The sequence below is a fragment of the Mesocricetus auratus genome, unplaced genomic scaffold (genome assembly GCF_017639785.1).
Source record: "Mesocricetus auratus isolate SY011 unplaced genomic scaffold, BCM_Maur_2.0 Super-Scaffold_100676, whole genome shotgun sequence".
Taxonomy (NCBI): domain Eukaryota; kingdom Metazoa; phylum Chordata; class Mammalia; order Rodentia; family Cricetidae; genus Mesocricetus; species Mesocricetus auratus.
Genome location: NW_024429266.1, coordinates 153031392 through 153046061, shown reverse-complemented (window position 1 = coordinate 153046061; position 14670 = coordinate 153031392). Strand labels below are relative to the sequence as shown.

General features: G+C 42.5%; 1 protein-coding gene across 4 annotated transcripts in view; it reads right to left on the bottom strand.

The window, feature by feature from the left end:
* Positions 1-14670, bottom strand: part of CUNH3orf20 (chromosome unknown C3orf20 homolog) — a 50832-nt gene that overhangs the window by 11173 nt on the left and 24989 nt on the right. For all 4 annotated transcript variants that reach the window (XM_040738302.1, XM_040738300.1, XM_040738303.1 and 1 more), the window contains 3 exons: positions 11509-11640; positions 7069-7192; positions 5332-5578 (listed from right to left, as the gene is read on the bottom strand). In XM_040738302.1, coding sequence (XP_040594236.1) covers positions 5332-5578; positions 7069-7192; positions 11509-11640 — 503 coding nt within the window. The remainder of the gene's footprint in view (positions 1-5331; positions 5579-7068; positions 7193-11508; positions 11641-14670) is intronic.

Below are 14670 nucleotides of genomic sequence, written 5' to 3'. Positions count from 1 at the left end.
CAAACAAAGCAAAGGGAAAAGACCTCCAAGGTAAAAACAAAATACAAAGGAGAAACTGAGGCAGGAACTCCAACCTCAGCTACTGTGAGCAATAGGTTGCTATGTGAAGATCTGAATATTGATTAGAAAAGTCAATATTCAGGGCTGGACAGATGACCCAGTGAGTGAGGTGCTCATTGTGCAAGCATAATACCTGAGTTTGGGTTCCTAGCACACATGTAAAAAGCTGGGCATGGTAGGGCACATATATAACTCCAATCCTGGAGGTGGGTGGAGGCAGACAGATCCCAGGGACTTGCTGGACAGCTAGTCTAGCTGAACTACAAGCTCCAAGTTTAGTGAGAGGCTGTTTTTCAGAAAGTATGGTGGACAATGATAGAAGAAGACACTGAAGTCAATTTGCACTGACCTCTACATGCACTGGCTTCCACATGTACACTCATAGATAAGTACACACACACGTTAACATCTGATGAAATGAGGACAAAATCGTGAATAATCAATTTACCTACAATGACTCAGAATGAGTTCTTAAAACTTTGGAAACAGGAAAGCCACCAAAAGTAGCAGGATAGGAACACATCAAAACTATTCTTCTACAAGAGTTGGCAACAAAGTTGGGGAAAGAGAGGGAGGGAGGGAGACTGGGCAGGCTGGCAGACAAGCTGACCAAATCAATCAAAACTAACCTTAGCAAACAAAGCTCAGGAACCAGAAACTGCCAGGCTTTGGGGCAAGGAAGCTGCCATTATAGCTTTCTTCTCTTCCTCTCATTCCTGATTTGTGTGGGCAATATGGACTCAGGTGTGGCTGGGTTGGCTGACCTGCCTGGGTCCTCTAAGGGATTAACTCAGGACCTGCCTTGAAAAGCCCCAACAAACATTTGTTGAAAGCACTTGTCATAGTCAGTTTCATCTGTCAAATTGACACCAGGGAAAAGAAATTGCCTCCATAGAATAATGGCATGTCTGTGGGAGTTTTTCTTTATTGCTAATTGATGTGGGGAGAGCTCAGCCCATGGTGGTTGGTGCCATCTCTAGGCAAGCGGACTTGGGCTGTCTAAGAGAGGTAGCTGAGCAAGCCAGGGAAAGCAAATCATTAAGCAGTGTCCCTCCATGATCTCTGCTTCTGTTCCTATCTTCCCTCAGAAGTGAACTGTAACCTATATGCCAAATAAATCCTTTCCTCCCTGTGGTGGCTTGAAGGAAAATGATCCCCATAAGGAGCAGTACTATTAGGAGATGTGGCTTTGTTGGAGTAGATGTGGCCTTGTTGAAGTAAGTGTGTCCCCCTTTGTGTGTGTGGAGGGGATGGATTTGAGGTCTCCTATGCTCAAGCCACACTCAGTGTGGTATATAGTCACCATAGTCACTTCCTGTTGCTTGTGATCAAGATGTAGAACTCTCAGCTCCTTTTCCAGCACCATGTCTGCCTGCATGCTGCCATGTCCTGCTATGATGATAATGGAATAAAAAGTTGTTATAATTGTAAGCCACCCAATTAAATGTTTTCTTTTATAAGAGTTGCCATTGTCATAGTGTCTTGTCACAGCAGTAGAAACCCCAACTAAGACACTCCCCCCATTTTATTTTGGTCAGTGCTTATTACAGCAACAGTGAGTGTTAACTAGAGCACACACAAAGGCAAAAAATGTCAGACATGACTTCTGTGCAAAGGAAAACACATGGGCATAGACTTTTTAAAAAGCCCCACCAGGAAAAAAACAGATGATGAGGGAAGGAGGTAGGTAGATGCCAAACAGAGGTTTTCAAGTCTCTCAAGGACGCTGAAGGATCTTGATGTCAGGTTGAAAAAGGCCCAAGAATACCTCATCTTTCACCTCTGGAGCTTTGTATAGAGTGATAAAGTTGATACACAGTTATGGATGGCCTGGGCAAAGGCTCAAAGGAGTAATGTCCCAACACAGAGCTATACAGAACAATAGCAATTTTCTGGGCCTTAGCTTCAGGGACTCTCATGTTAAATCAGTAGCTGAACACCAAACTGAGCAGAGACCTCAGTAACTAAAAAGTCCTTAGCAATAGAAAACACCACCCTTGCAAAAAGTTACTAAACAAACAAATATAGCACAAGGAACCCTAAGGAATGAGGACTGGTCTTCTATAGCTACTATATTTAAAAGGATCAGTTTTTAAGAAAAGATTATAAGGAATATACAAAGAAACTAAGAAGAACTGCTCCTTAGGAAATTTAGATATTAGACTTCCTAGAAAAGGGGCTTAAGTTAGCGTTTAGATATACTCAAAGCAACCCAGGGAACAAAAACTAAAGGAACCCAGAAAAACAGTGTCTCATCAAACAGAGGAAATCAATACAGAAATTATAAAAAGTAACGTGGTGATATTTTGTTTGTGATTTAACAAATAAAAGTTGCCTGAAGATCAGAGCGCAGAGCTAAGCTACTGGTTAGCCATAGAGGCCAAGAAGTGGTGACACACACCTTTAATCCCAGTATTTGGGAGGCAGAGGCAGACAGATGTCTGGGAGTTCAAGGCCACCCTGGGAGACAAGAGATTGATACAGTCTAAAGGAGAAACAGACAGGCAGTGATGGCTCCTGCCTTTAATCCCAGCACTAGGAGGTGGATACAGAATGATATGGCTGGGCAGAGAGAGGAATACAAGGTGAGAGGAGATAGGAGCTTATGTCATTCGGTCTGAGGATTCCTTGAGACAGGATTGCCCATTTGGTCTGAGGATTCAGTTGGGGTAAGAACTAATGGCTCATTACTCTGCTTCTCTGACCTTTCAGCATTTACCCCTATATCTGACTTGGAGTTTTTAATTATTAGAATTGGTCTTAATGCACAATGGTAGAAATGAAAAATTCAACAGTGATCTCAGCAGCAGACAGAGGAGCCAGCTACATGAAGACATAGGATGAGTATGGCAGACTCTTCACAGATAATTAAACTGTCAAGAGATAGGCAGGTGTGTGTGGTGGTACTGCAAACTCAGTATTCAAGAGGCTAAAATAGGAGAATTAAACAGTCCCAGATCAGCCTGGGCTACACTCTAAGACTCTATCTCGAAGAACAACACCACACACACACACACACACACACACACACACACACACACACACACACACACATACATACACACACACACACACAAAGACACACACACCATACTGTATACTTTTTTATTTTTTAGAGCAAGAAGAGTAACTGGAGCCCTCATACACTGCTGCTTAGTGCTGAGCTTGCTGGAACCACTGGAGAAGACCGACAATCTATACAGGAAGCTGAGCATAACTATACATACTCTGGTTCAGCAGTTTTACACCTTAACATTTGCTGATCACATAAAAGACAAATGCCAACAGCAGACCATTTTGCAGCACAAAAACCATGAATGGATGGTTTGTAGCATGATCACAGAGTAAATTGTTATAGTGATGAGAAAGAACAAATGAGTTCTGTGCATAAGGATATGGGCAAATCTCAAATCATAACACTAAATGAAAAAAAAAACCCGCACACCAAGAAAACAAACCACATACATCCATTCAAATGAAGTTAGAACAAGTTAGTCTGTGATGTTCACTCAGTGTTTGGCCCTGGGAGGAAGAAGTCAAAGACTTGATTGGCAGAGAAGGACTTCTAGGGAGCGGGTAAGGGTCTATCTATTCTTGACTTGGTGGCTACAGGGTCTGTGCACTTGAGCCATGTGAGTAGAATTTTCTAATTCTTTTATACAAATTTCACATTTTAAAATATATGTTTTACTCAGGAGGCAGAGGCATGCAGATCTCTGTGAGTTTGAGACCAGCTTGGTCTACAAGAGCTAGTTCCAGGACAGCCTCCAAAGCCACAGCGAAACCCCGTCTTGAAACCTCCACTCCAAAAAAAAAAAAAAAAAAAAACCAAAATAAAATATATACTTTAAACCTCCCCCCAAAAAAAACAAAATAAGATATATACTTTAAATTATACTTATTGATATATTTGTGAACATGCATGTGCCATGGCACACATGCAAATAAAGGTCAGAAAACAACTTGTGGGACTCAGTTCTCTTCTACCATGGAAGTTCCCAAGGATTGAACTCAGGTCATCAGACTTGATAACAAGGCCCCTTACCCACTGAGGCATCTCACCAGTGCCAAAATATACATATTTTATTTAAACTTTTAAAAATAAATCAGATAAATCTAATGAGCTTCCATTTCCAAATATGGGATAGCATCTCTAGCACAGCAAGGCTATTTGATCAATTTCCTGCTTGCTCCTGTGTTCTCGACTAATGTCACAGTTTTATTCTAAAAAAAAGATTTTTAAAAATTAGATTGATTGTGTGTGTGTATTTGTGCCACAGCACATGTGTGAAGGTTAGAGTAAAACTTTTAGGAGCCAGTTCTTTCCTGCTATGTAGGTTTCTGGGATCAAACTCTCAATTTCAGGCGTGGCCACAGGTATCTCTACTTGTTCAGCCATCCTGCCAGCCCTGTGGCCTCCTTTGTGACACCCCAGCCATACCGCTCTTACTAGCTGTCACACACGATCAGTTTACTCCTGTCCTCTGGGGCTCCGTGATGTTCTGTTTGGGCTGCTTGTTTCTCATCCTTCACCTGTCCCTGTAAGTTTCACTTTAGAAAGCTTTCCTGGTTCTCTTACTGAAGGCAGCCTGGTCAGTCCACTTCACAGTCACTCTGTCCAGAAATGGGCTCGTCTTTTCTACAGCGGAGTAGAAAGTAAGTATCCCACGCTTCAGAGGCCTGATGAGCTCTGTCATGAGGACTCAACATTTCCATGCTATGGGAAATGGCAGATGTGGTTGCGCTCCAATAGAATTTTATCAATGAATATTGGTAAGTTCCCTCTTATTTCATGTCATAAAATAGCTACTTTTTGGTTTCCCCTAAAGTATTTTAAAATTGATAAAAATTGGGCAGCCAGGCCCAATGACCAAATGCCATTATGCCACACTGTTCTGAAATCTTTTATAATTAGCCCCCATGGTCATCTGAAATGACATCATTTTTGGGCTAATGAGATGGCTTATCAGGTGAACTGACAACTCAAGTTCAATCTCTGGAACCCACATAGTGGGAGGAGAAAACTGACTCCCTTGAGGTATCCTCTGATCTCCACATGTACCCCATGGCATGTATATACCATATGCATGCACACATATCCACAATAAATGTTCAAAACTAAAATATCCCAATTAAATACATGTGTATCTCCTATCCTTCTCTACCCCTAGAGTGAGAGCTGCAAAGAGAGAGGCTTGTGTGGTTTCCACTGCATTTGTACTACCCATCACATCCCCTGGCTCTACAGAAGAAATGAAGGATTAAGCCAACCTTGATGTGACTTTGGCCTGGAGTTTGTTGCTCTTCTTTTGAACAGGGATCACGGGTGTGCATATACACTCTTCCTTCAATGTGTCTTCAATTAAGGAATCTGGTCGGGCTGACTGGGATCGCACAAGGTTTTCTCCTTGGTATAAACTTGACTTACGGGCCCGATCAGGAAAAGACCCGGATTTTAACTTGACCCGACTAGCTTCTGTGTCTTCCTTCATGGTGGGATATTCTATGGTGAACAGACCTGTCAACAGTAATGCTGTTGTCACTTTTCCAAACTACCATGTCACCTCTGCTCTTGTTTCTTGGCTCCTACCAACTGGACCATTGCAGACTACTTTAGCTCACACCTACTGACCCCTCACTGGCTCCTGACCAGTCTGCCTTGCTCTGCATCTAGCACACTGCCCTAGTCAGTAGTCAGCGCGAAAAAAACACACCTCATTTCTACTTGTTCTGCACGACCCAGCTTCAGTATTACTTTCCTCAGATGTCCTGTATTTCACTCAGCTCTATGTTCTTCATAGCACTCAACAGTGAGGTTAGGAATACCATGTGTTCCCTTTGCTCAGGTCTCTACACTGAGGCTGATTTTATCCTCTGCTTTGTTGTGTTATGGGATTTGGGGGGGTTTTTTGCCTTGCTTTTTATACTTAGTCCAGTGGAAATTTCTGAGGCCAGAGACCTACTGTTCCATTCATCTAGCAAGAATTTATTGAATGAGGATGCTAGGTATAAAGACAACCCAAGACAGGCCATTTGCCACCAAGAACAGATGGGGTGGGCAGACAAGGAGATAAATATTCACAAGGCTAGGTAACAAGAATATGTATGTATGTATGTATGTATGTATGTATGTATGTATGTATAATTTAAATTTATTTTATGTGCATTGGTGTGAAGGTGTCAGGTCCCCTAGAACTAGAGTTATAGACAGTTGTGAGCTGCCATGTGGGTACTAAGAATTGAACTTGGGTCTTCTGGAAGAGCAACCAGTGCTCTTAACCACTGAGCCATCTCTCTAGCCCTGGTGACAAGATTTATAACTAGAGCAGTGTTGAGAACCATCAGAGAGCCATGGGAACCATCAGAATGGAAGGGGGAGCCCCACTTTGTGAGGGAAGTCAATGAAGGCTCTCAAAGGTAGGCCACAAATGAACTAAGCCACTCCTGCCAAGGAGAGATTCCTTAGAGAAGCTGTATGGGGAGCATGGCTGTGGGCCCAGCCAGGATGGAACAGAGGAGGATTTGGTAGCACCTTGTTTCCAAGGCTATCAGCAGATCAGAGAGCACAGACATGAAAGGCTCCTGAAGCCTCTCACACTGGCCCAAGAGTGTCCTGGGTCTAGCAGGGACAGTTTTGTGAAGTAACTGGATTTTTCTCACCATCTGAGATCACCCGCAGAAGAGAAAGGAGCAAATGCCAGTCATAAAGATGACAGGTGGTACAAGGGACAAAGCAAAGCAGAGAGGACCCAAAGGGATGTACAAAGTCTGTGAGGGATAGAAAAGTGACCTAATTGCACTGAGACACTAAAGACACGCGGGGGAGATCTCAGAAATTAAAGTTATCTCAGTCCCAGCTGTGTGTCCTCAGGTACTCCCTTAGAAAATACTGGGTGCCCCTACCTCTCAGGAGGCTGAAGCTTAAGAGGTGGAAAGACTGAACTTCAAGACAGGTGACCCAAGATTTAAGAGGCCTTCTCGTAGGCCTGTGCACTGTTCTTCCCTTACCTGCTGCCAGCAACACGGAGTTCATAAACTGACTCACAGTCTTCTGAAACCGCTTCTTGATCTCAACCAAGGCTCTGTTTATCTTCATCATCTTATCATCCATGGTACTGATTCTGCGAATTGGCTGAAAGAAGGCAAAGGAGTTGGGGGTAGTAGTTGCCTGCCCTCAGGGAGCTGTCTGCCTTGTTCAGCAGGACTGACTCTGCTCTGAAGGTTAAGTGGCTGTTCCTTCTGCCTAGAATATACATCTCTGTCCCTCTTGGCCCAGTCCTTCCTGAGTCAGGGCCAGACCTGACTCAGATTCTCCCATTGTGGAGGACTTCTCTGATCTCCACTCTATAGTGCTTTGACTCCCATTGTACTATGTCACTACAAGACAAGTTAGCACTTAACTAAGCAATTGGGTGCATGTGTTCTGTCCCCCTAAACTGCAAGCTTCTGGGAGGTAAAGGATGGTGCCTTGGTGTCCTCTGATTTCACGCTGACGGTGTTCAGTAAATGTTACTACTTTATGAATGACTGTATGCAGAGAGGCTCCTCTGAAGTGTCCACTGCCAGTCTCTCCCTGTAGGGCATATGCATCTCTTAGAATCCTTTCACCTAGCCAGCTACCAGAGGACTGACTGGCTATGGACAACCCCTAGCTGAAAAACCATGCTTGGCCAAGGTTACAGAGACCAGTGAGTCATATACTGCACAAAGGCCTTTCACCTAGAGTTAGGATGACTCTGATGGGTCATCTGGACTTCCTGTGGTATCTCAGAAGCCTCTGCTTCATCTTCCCTGAAATCCAACCTCTGTCTTCCCTAATTCTCAAAGTAGTCATTTCCAGTAAGCTTCTGTGTGCCAGTCTTGTTTTCTGAGGAAGCTGCTCTGAATAGTCAAATGCTTCCATGGTACTGTAAAGCCATGCTCAGAACCCAGAGTTCACTGCAGTCAGTATTTTTCTCAAGAATCCTTCCCTTGTTTCCTCAGCTAGTGACTTGTTCTCTACTAAACATCCACAACTACTCATTCCCATCATGTTTGCCTGGGTCTTGTTCATTTTTTCACTTCCTTTATCCCTTGACTGGCTCCTAAGAAGCAGGTGCTATGGTTTTTCTATTGCCCTCTTAAAACAGTGGAAGTATGAGAAAGCTTCTTCTGTAGAATTTACGACTAAGGTGGAATGAGTAGACAGATATTCTGGACAAAGACTAAGCTGGTCTTTTTTCTCTGTAGACAAGATCCCTGTAAAGGATGGCCCCAGTTACTAGGTAAGTCCCAGCCTCCTTCTTAGCAGTCCTAGCCACTGCTTCTAGGCTAATTTTATTTATTAATTTGTAATTTATATCCACCCTGGTTCCAAAAAGGATCTGAAGCGGCACTCTGGGCTAATAAAGCATTTAAGTCAAAGCATCGCCTCGCTTCCAAAGTGCTGCCTAGATAGAAATATTTAGTGTGAAGCCAGGCCTTAGGGCTGTAAAAGCTGGGACTGCCATTCTGCCTGTCGCTATGATAGGTGACTCTCTCTGGGATGGGTGTCTGGGGAAACCATTTAACAAGCTTCCCAATGTCAGAGGCACTACCCTCCCCCAGTCCCAGCCTTTCTAGATGGCCATACATTTTTACAGAACCAGAGCCAAACAAGAACACATAGTGTGTTTGAAAGGACTGTGAAAATCCCAGAATGGAGTTAAAATCAGATTGGCCATCACTATACAGATAGGGAAACTTGGGCTTAACCAGAGAAGTGCCCAGGGTAAGGCCCTATGGTCTCTTCATAACCTGGGCTCTTTGCTAGATCCAATACTCTGAAAGTTTTATTGGTCCTCGAAACTTTGTCAGTTCCAAGGATCTAAGATGACCAGTTATCTGAGCCTGGGGAGTTCATGCAAAAATAACTTGAAATGCTGAACCTGATGCTCAGGACAAAGTTTGGAAATCCTGTTGCTCATAGGAAATGATTACATTTATTCATTTATTTCTGTTCATCTTGTTATAAATGTATATTATAGAATACACTGTGCATTTTTAAATAGAAGCAATTACAGACAATGCTTTTTTGGCAAGCCAGCCTTCGCTGTCACCAGTGTTTGTCATCTATAATGCAGCACGTTTTCTGAGGCCATTTTAATGCATTGGCCTGTTATCCCTATGTTAAATGCCCCCAAGATAGTCATGTTCTTTGAGTTATTGTGTCATTTTAAATAACTTTTCACCCTTCTACTGCATTGTCAGACTGTGCCTTTGTGAGCCCCTTGATGGAGACACTACCCTCGACATTTAGCACAGTCTAGGAGATATACAATGGGGGCTATTTTAATATTTAGCAGCAACATTTAAAATATCCTAAAGTTATAATTAATTCTAATAATATATTTATTTTACCCAGTATATAAAAATGATCATTTAACACACAATGAAAATTGGCAATTACTAAAGAATTTTCATTCTTTTCCCATTAAGTCTTTGAAACACAGAATGTACTTTTTACTGTGATCTTTGATCAATCAATTTGTATTCATTGCACTTCAAAGGTTCAACAGCCTTGTGCTACTTTTACTTGTGTCTGCCATATTGAACAGCACAGCTTTGGGTATCTAATTCTGGCTCACTACAGTTGTACTAAGCTAAAGCAAAATCACATTTGAATTCGTTTTCCCAGGCTTAGAATGTGCGCACAGACTTGAGAGTCATTTCATTCCGCTCTTTGGGATAGTCTTTTTGTTTGTTTGCTTTTTGTTTTTACGAGTCAGGGTTTCTCTGTATTGTTTTGGAGGCTATCGGTCCAGCCCGGCCTCAAACTCACAGAGATCCGCCTGCCTCTGCCTCCTGAGTGCTGGGATTAAAGGCGTGCGCTACCCCCCCCCTGGCGGGATAGTCTTTAAGTTGCTTATGTCATGGTTCTCATGAAACACTCAGAGATCATCAGACATAGTATGTATTTAACAATGACCATTAGAGCAAGAACCTGGAACCAAATGGACACCGGAGAGGCATCAAAATGCAAGCTTACTCATCTCAGCTCATTCATCTAGTCTACTTGCCTGCCACCTTTGCTTCCTTCCTCCCTTAGTTTCTTCTTGCTGGGGATGGAACTAGCTTCCCATGTGCTAGTTAAGCACTCTACTCTGTACTGTACCTAAACCCACTGTAGTTATAATCCTTAAAACTGATATAACTTTAGCTCACAAGCACCTGAGTGCCTTCGGTGTTTTCATGAGAACCTTGACGAACACTGTCTCTCCTCATGTCTCAGCAGCTCCCATATGCCTGTCACATGACATTAGCCAGGCTGGACTCATAATTGGCATATGTACTTTTGTCCCTTCTATTAGACTGAAAATTCTAGAGACTAGAATGAGGCTTCATTTCTACACCTCCATCAGCTACTGTGGCACACTACAAGTGTTAATAAAAGTTTGCTGAATTATTTAATAAATCAATGAAAGAGAAATGCTGCTGGAATTAAAATACAATGAGTAAATCAAGTATGAGTATTTCTTCTGTGGAGAGTATGAATCTTCTTCATATACTGTGATTCTACACTGAATACCTGCCCCATGTCTTTGTGTAACTCAAGAGTAGGCAGTTATCTCTGACAGCCTGAGAGCTTATGTCATACTATGGTAATATCCCATAGCTTAAGAGTCTCTTGGTCAGGTCCCTAGAATTTATTATCCCAGCGAGGACACCATTGAAGGGGAAAGGGATACTATTTGTAGTTCCTATAGGTGGACAAGTACAAACAGGGACTGTCACTGGGCAAACTACTTCTCGTCCTAGAAGCCAATCCCAGTAAAGCATCAACAGGGAAATTGCAGTGATCTGCTTCATTCACACAAGCTCTAGGTCATGCCAATTTTATTTCCCATGCCAAGTGTTGCCTTTTGGACACCTCATAGTTTAGGGATGGCATCGTCTTCATCTGCTCTATCTTTTCTATGATGTTGATTTGGCCCAGGCCACAGTCGGACCAATGAATGGAAAAGATTGGACTTAAAATTCTGTTTATTTTATCCCCTCAATAAAAAATGGGAAATGCAGCCACCTCTCTCTTCTTGTGGGATCTATATTCTCAGTTATGATCATCTCCACAGATACCTTAACCTGAAAGTGCTTAGTCCCTTGTATAATTGGTGTGGGATTCTCCATCGTGTATGCACATTCCCTGTGTATTTTAGTCATCTCTAGATGACTTGGAATACTAACTAGTACAATGTAGGTCTTTCATTGCTCCAGTATGTTATTCAGGGAGTGAAGCACAAGCAGTCTGTGTGTGCTTAGTTCAGACACAGTACCTTTTTCTGAGAATTTTCCATTCAGAGTTGCTTACATATGAGGATATGGAAGAGTCTTGCAAAGGAGGTTGAAAGCCCCTGAGCAGCCTTTGCTGAGACACCCTGGTCAGGGTTAGATGCCCCACCTGCTTTGCTCTACTCATTTACTTCGCCTTACCCGTTTGTCATGCACCATGCCATGGGGACAGCTTTTGGGCGACACACTGACTGTTACTGTCTCGTTCATGGAGGTGAAGGTGACAGTGATGGAGTCCTGTCCCAAGACTGTTAACTTCATTTGCTCATTAACCTGCAGATAAAGAAACCAGCACTTGTGGATTCCTGCTTCTTCCAAGCCCAAGGTACAAACCCTTCTTGGAGCTAAGATTTGTAAGCTCTTTCTGGGTCTTTTGCTAGAACTTTCATGGAGAAGACAGAATACCAGTGTCCTTTTGGAGATTACCCAAGAAAGTAGGCAATGCCTTCTTTGCCTGTTCCTTTCCTCCATTCCTTCCAACTCACTGTTGGAAACAGCTATGAAAGCAGCACAGGTGTCAGGCAGGTGAGTCAGCTTGAGTCCTATAGGCTGCACTGGGATGCCAGCTTGGGTCCTGGGTCAGACAGCTGTGACTACTCAGGCCCCAAAGGACTTCAGTCTTGTTCTATTAGCAAGCTGTTCAGTCTCTCCATCTCAAACTCTTCAACATGAAGTAGTCATGTGGCTGCTGTTCAAATGAGGTTTTTAATGACAGGAGCGTCTTTTTAAACCATAAATGTTCCTTCTCCTCCAAACTGAACAGTGTGAGAGAATGTAGAGCAGGGCAGCTCTTTTAGTTCTGAACAGTTTGCCAATTCTGAGCATTTTTCATCCAAAGTCACAGAGTGTGTGCACCCTCCACCACTGTGCACTTCTCAGTCTTCAGTGTTATGACCAACAGCATCTCTTTACCTACAGACACCCAGAGTGTTCTGAATCAAGAGACCTCTTTATTCTGCTCCTACTTCTACTAGTCCAGATATTGGACAAGTAACCAAGGCCTCATTTTCTCATTGCTGAGTCTCTGCCTCAAACATACTGTCATCTGAATCTGGCCCATCAGTACCCAAAAGACAATAAACCATGATGTGCCAAGTCTCTGGTCATCTTCAGACTTGCTGATTATTCTTACTTAAGAGGAACTACCCAATCCGGGTCTTATAGAGAAATGTAGAATAGAGATGTCTTCAGAAACTCAAGCTTTGCTTAAGGGACCAAATTCTACTCCAGTTTTGCCTCTTACCAATTGGGCAATTTAGGGAAATTGATTACCTTATCTGAGCCTGGAGACAATAATACAGTCACTCTCTGAGGGTGCTGAGCATCTTTTGTGGGCTAAAACATGTACAAAGCTTACAAATCTCCCTGGGGATGGGCCCTCTACTAAAGTCCACAGCATGGATGCTCTATAAACTCAGTCAAGGCTCCTCTTCTTAAGAGATCATTTGCTAACTGGCATGTCTGTTCTCTCCAAGTTCTTGTCCCAGGTCTGGAACAAGGTCATAAGTACCCAGAGAATTATTTCATTGAGTCATATCAACACATCTAAAGCCATAAGGGGTATAATAACATATACATGAAGATGTTATAACATGCCCATTATTTTGTATGCTAACTTAAAGATTAACTTTAAAATGCTCATATTCATTCCTGAATCCCAGGAATCTTGCAATATCCTCATCCTCATCCATTTCTACAGTTCATGCCTGGATGCTAGCATTCATCTGTTAAAATGGCTCCTGTTTAAAAACAAAACAAAATAAAAAACATTACCAATATCTTTAATTATACTAGGTCTAGCTAGTAACCTCACTAGTCATTCCACTCATTCATCTGCTGATATTTCCATTTCTAAAAAATGTATTTTTTATTATGTGTGTTGGGGGTTATATGCATGTGAATGCAGGTGTCCATGGGGGCAGGCTTTTAGATCCCCTAGAGTTGGAGTTACAAGTCATTGTGAGCCATCCAGTGTGGGTGTTAGAAACCAAACTCAGGTCCTCCAAAAGAGCAGTGCACAATCTTCAGCACTGAGTCAGCTCTTTAGCTCTGGTCTCTACCTCTTGTTAACCTTTCACATTGAGGCTGAACTGAGCATTCCAGCTCTCAGCCTAAAAACTAAGCAGCTGGCCCTACTTCTAGTAGAGCTAAACTAATCCCTAACAGGTTGACCCTCCCACAGGTAACTAAAAAGTTGAAGAAAACAAAAAACCCCAAAACAACTACTTAGTGGCTCAGAAGAGTGAGCAAAGCCAGGCAGACTTTGAAGAGCTAAAACGTAAAAAAGGATGAGCATGAGAGGAAGTTTCATCTCAAAGCTGTAGCCTAGAGGTCACAGTCATGGCTAAAACTACCACCTTCTAGTGAAGGAATTCAAAGAACAGAACAGGAGCAACAGAAGTCACAGTAAAGTATACAAAGAGTTCTGAAAGCTACTGAGTCTGAGGAGAGTCTAGAATTCTATATACAAACTTTGCCACATCTCTGACCAGTTTCTGAACCCTGCATGAGAAGACAAGTCTCGAGACAGCTTACAAGTAGAGAAATTTAAAATGCTGTGACCCAAGGTTCTGTCTATTCTTGACAGAGAAAAGGTCTTGGCTTCATCCTGACCAAGTTCTTTGCCTTTTAGAACAAGCATATCCAATACCATTCTCAGAAATGATTTCAAGATTCCACAATATAACCGTGGCAGTCTGTAACCCAAAATTCCATAGTAGCAGAGGGACTAGTAAATCATGAGCCAGTCTCTAGGCAACAGATCACTGACTGAAGCTGACCATGTTTGGCACAACCAGGACACAGAAATCTTCACACAATATACTCTGAGATACCTGATTTAGTAATATTCAAAGATGCTGTGTTAAAAGGGAAGTTCTCTGCAAAAGGATAAATATGTATATATAATAAAGAGAATTCTAGAATACTGAAATTTAAACTTTTCATAAGGTTATCATAAAAGCAAAAAGGAGAAGACAAGAAGTCAGAGAACTTGGAGACAGATCAAGAGAAATTACATGATCCTGGAAAGTAAAGAGACAAAATTAGAATGACAACAAAAAAGAGTTTGAGAGACCCATGAGATAGTCAGCAAGTAAAAGCATTAATTAAAAGAGGACCAGAGTTCAGTTCCCAGAATTCATATTAGGTATCTCACAACTGCCTGCTAGGGGATTCAATGCCCTCTCTGGCCTTCATATGGCGCGCGCGCACACACACACACACACACACACACACACACACACACACACTCCTTAAAGGTATACAATACATATAATTGGAGACTCTAAAGAATAGGAGTAA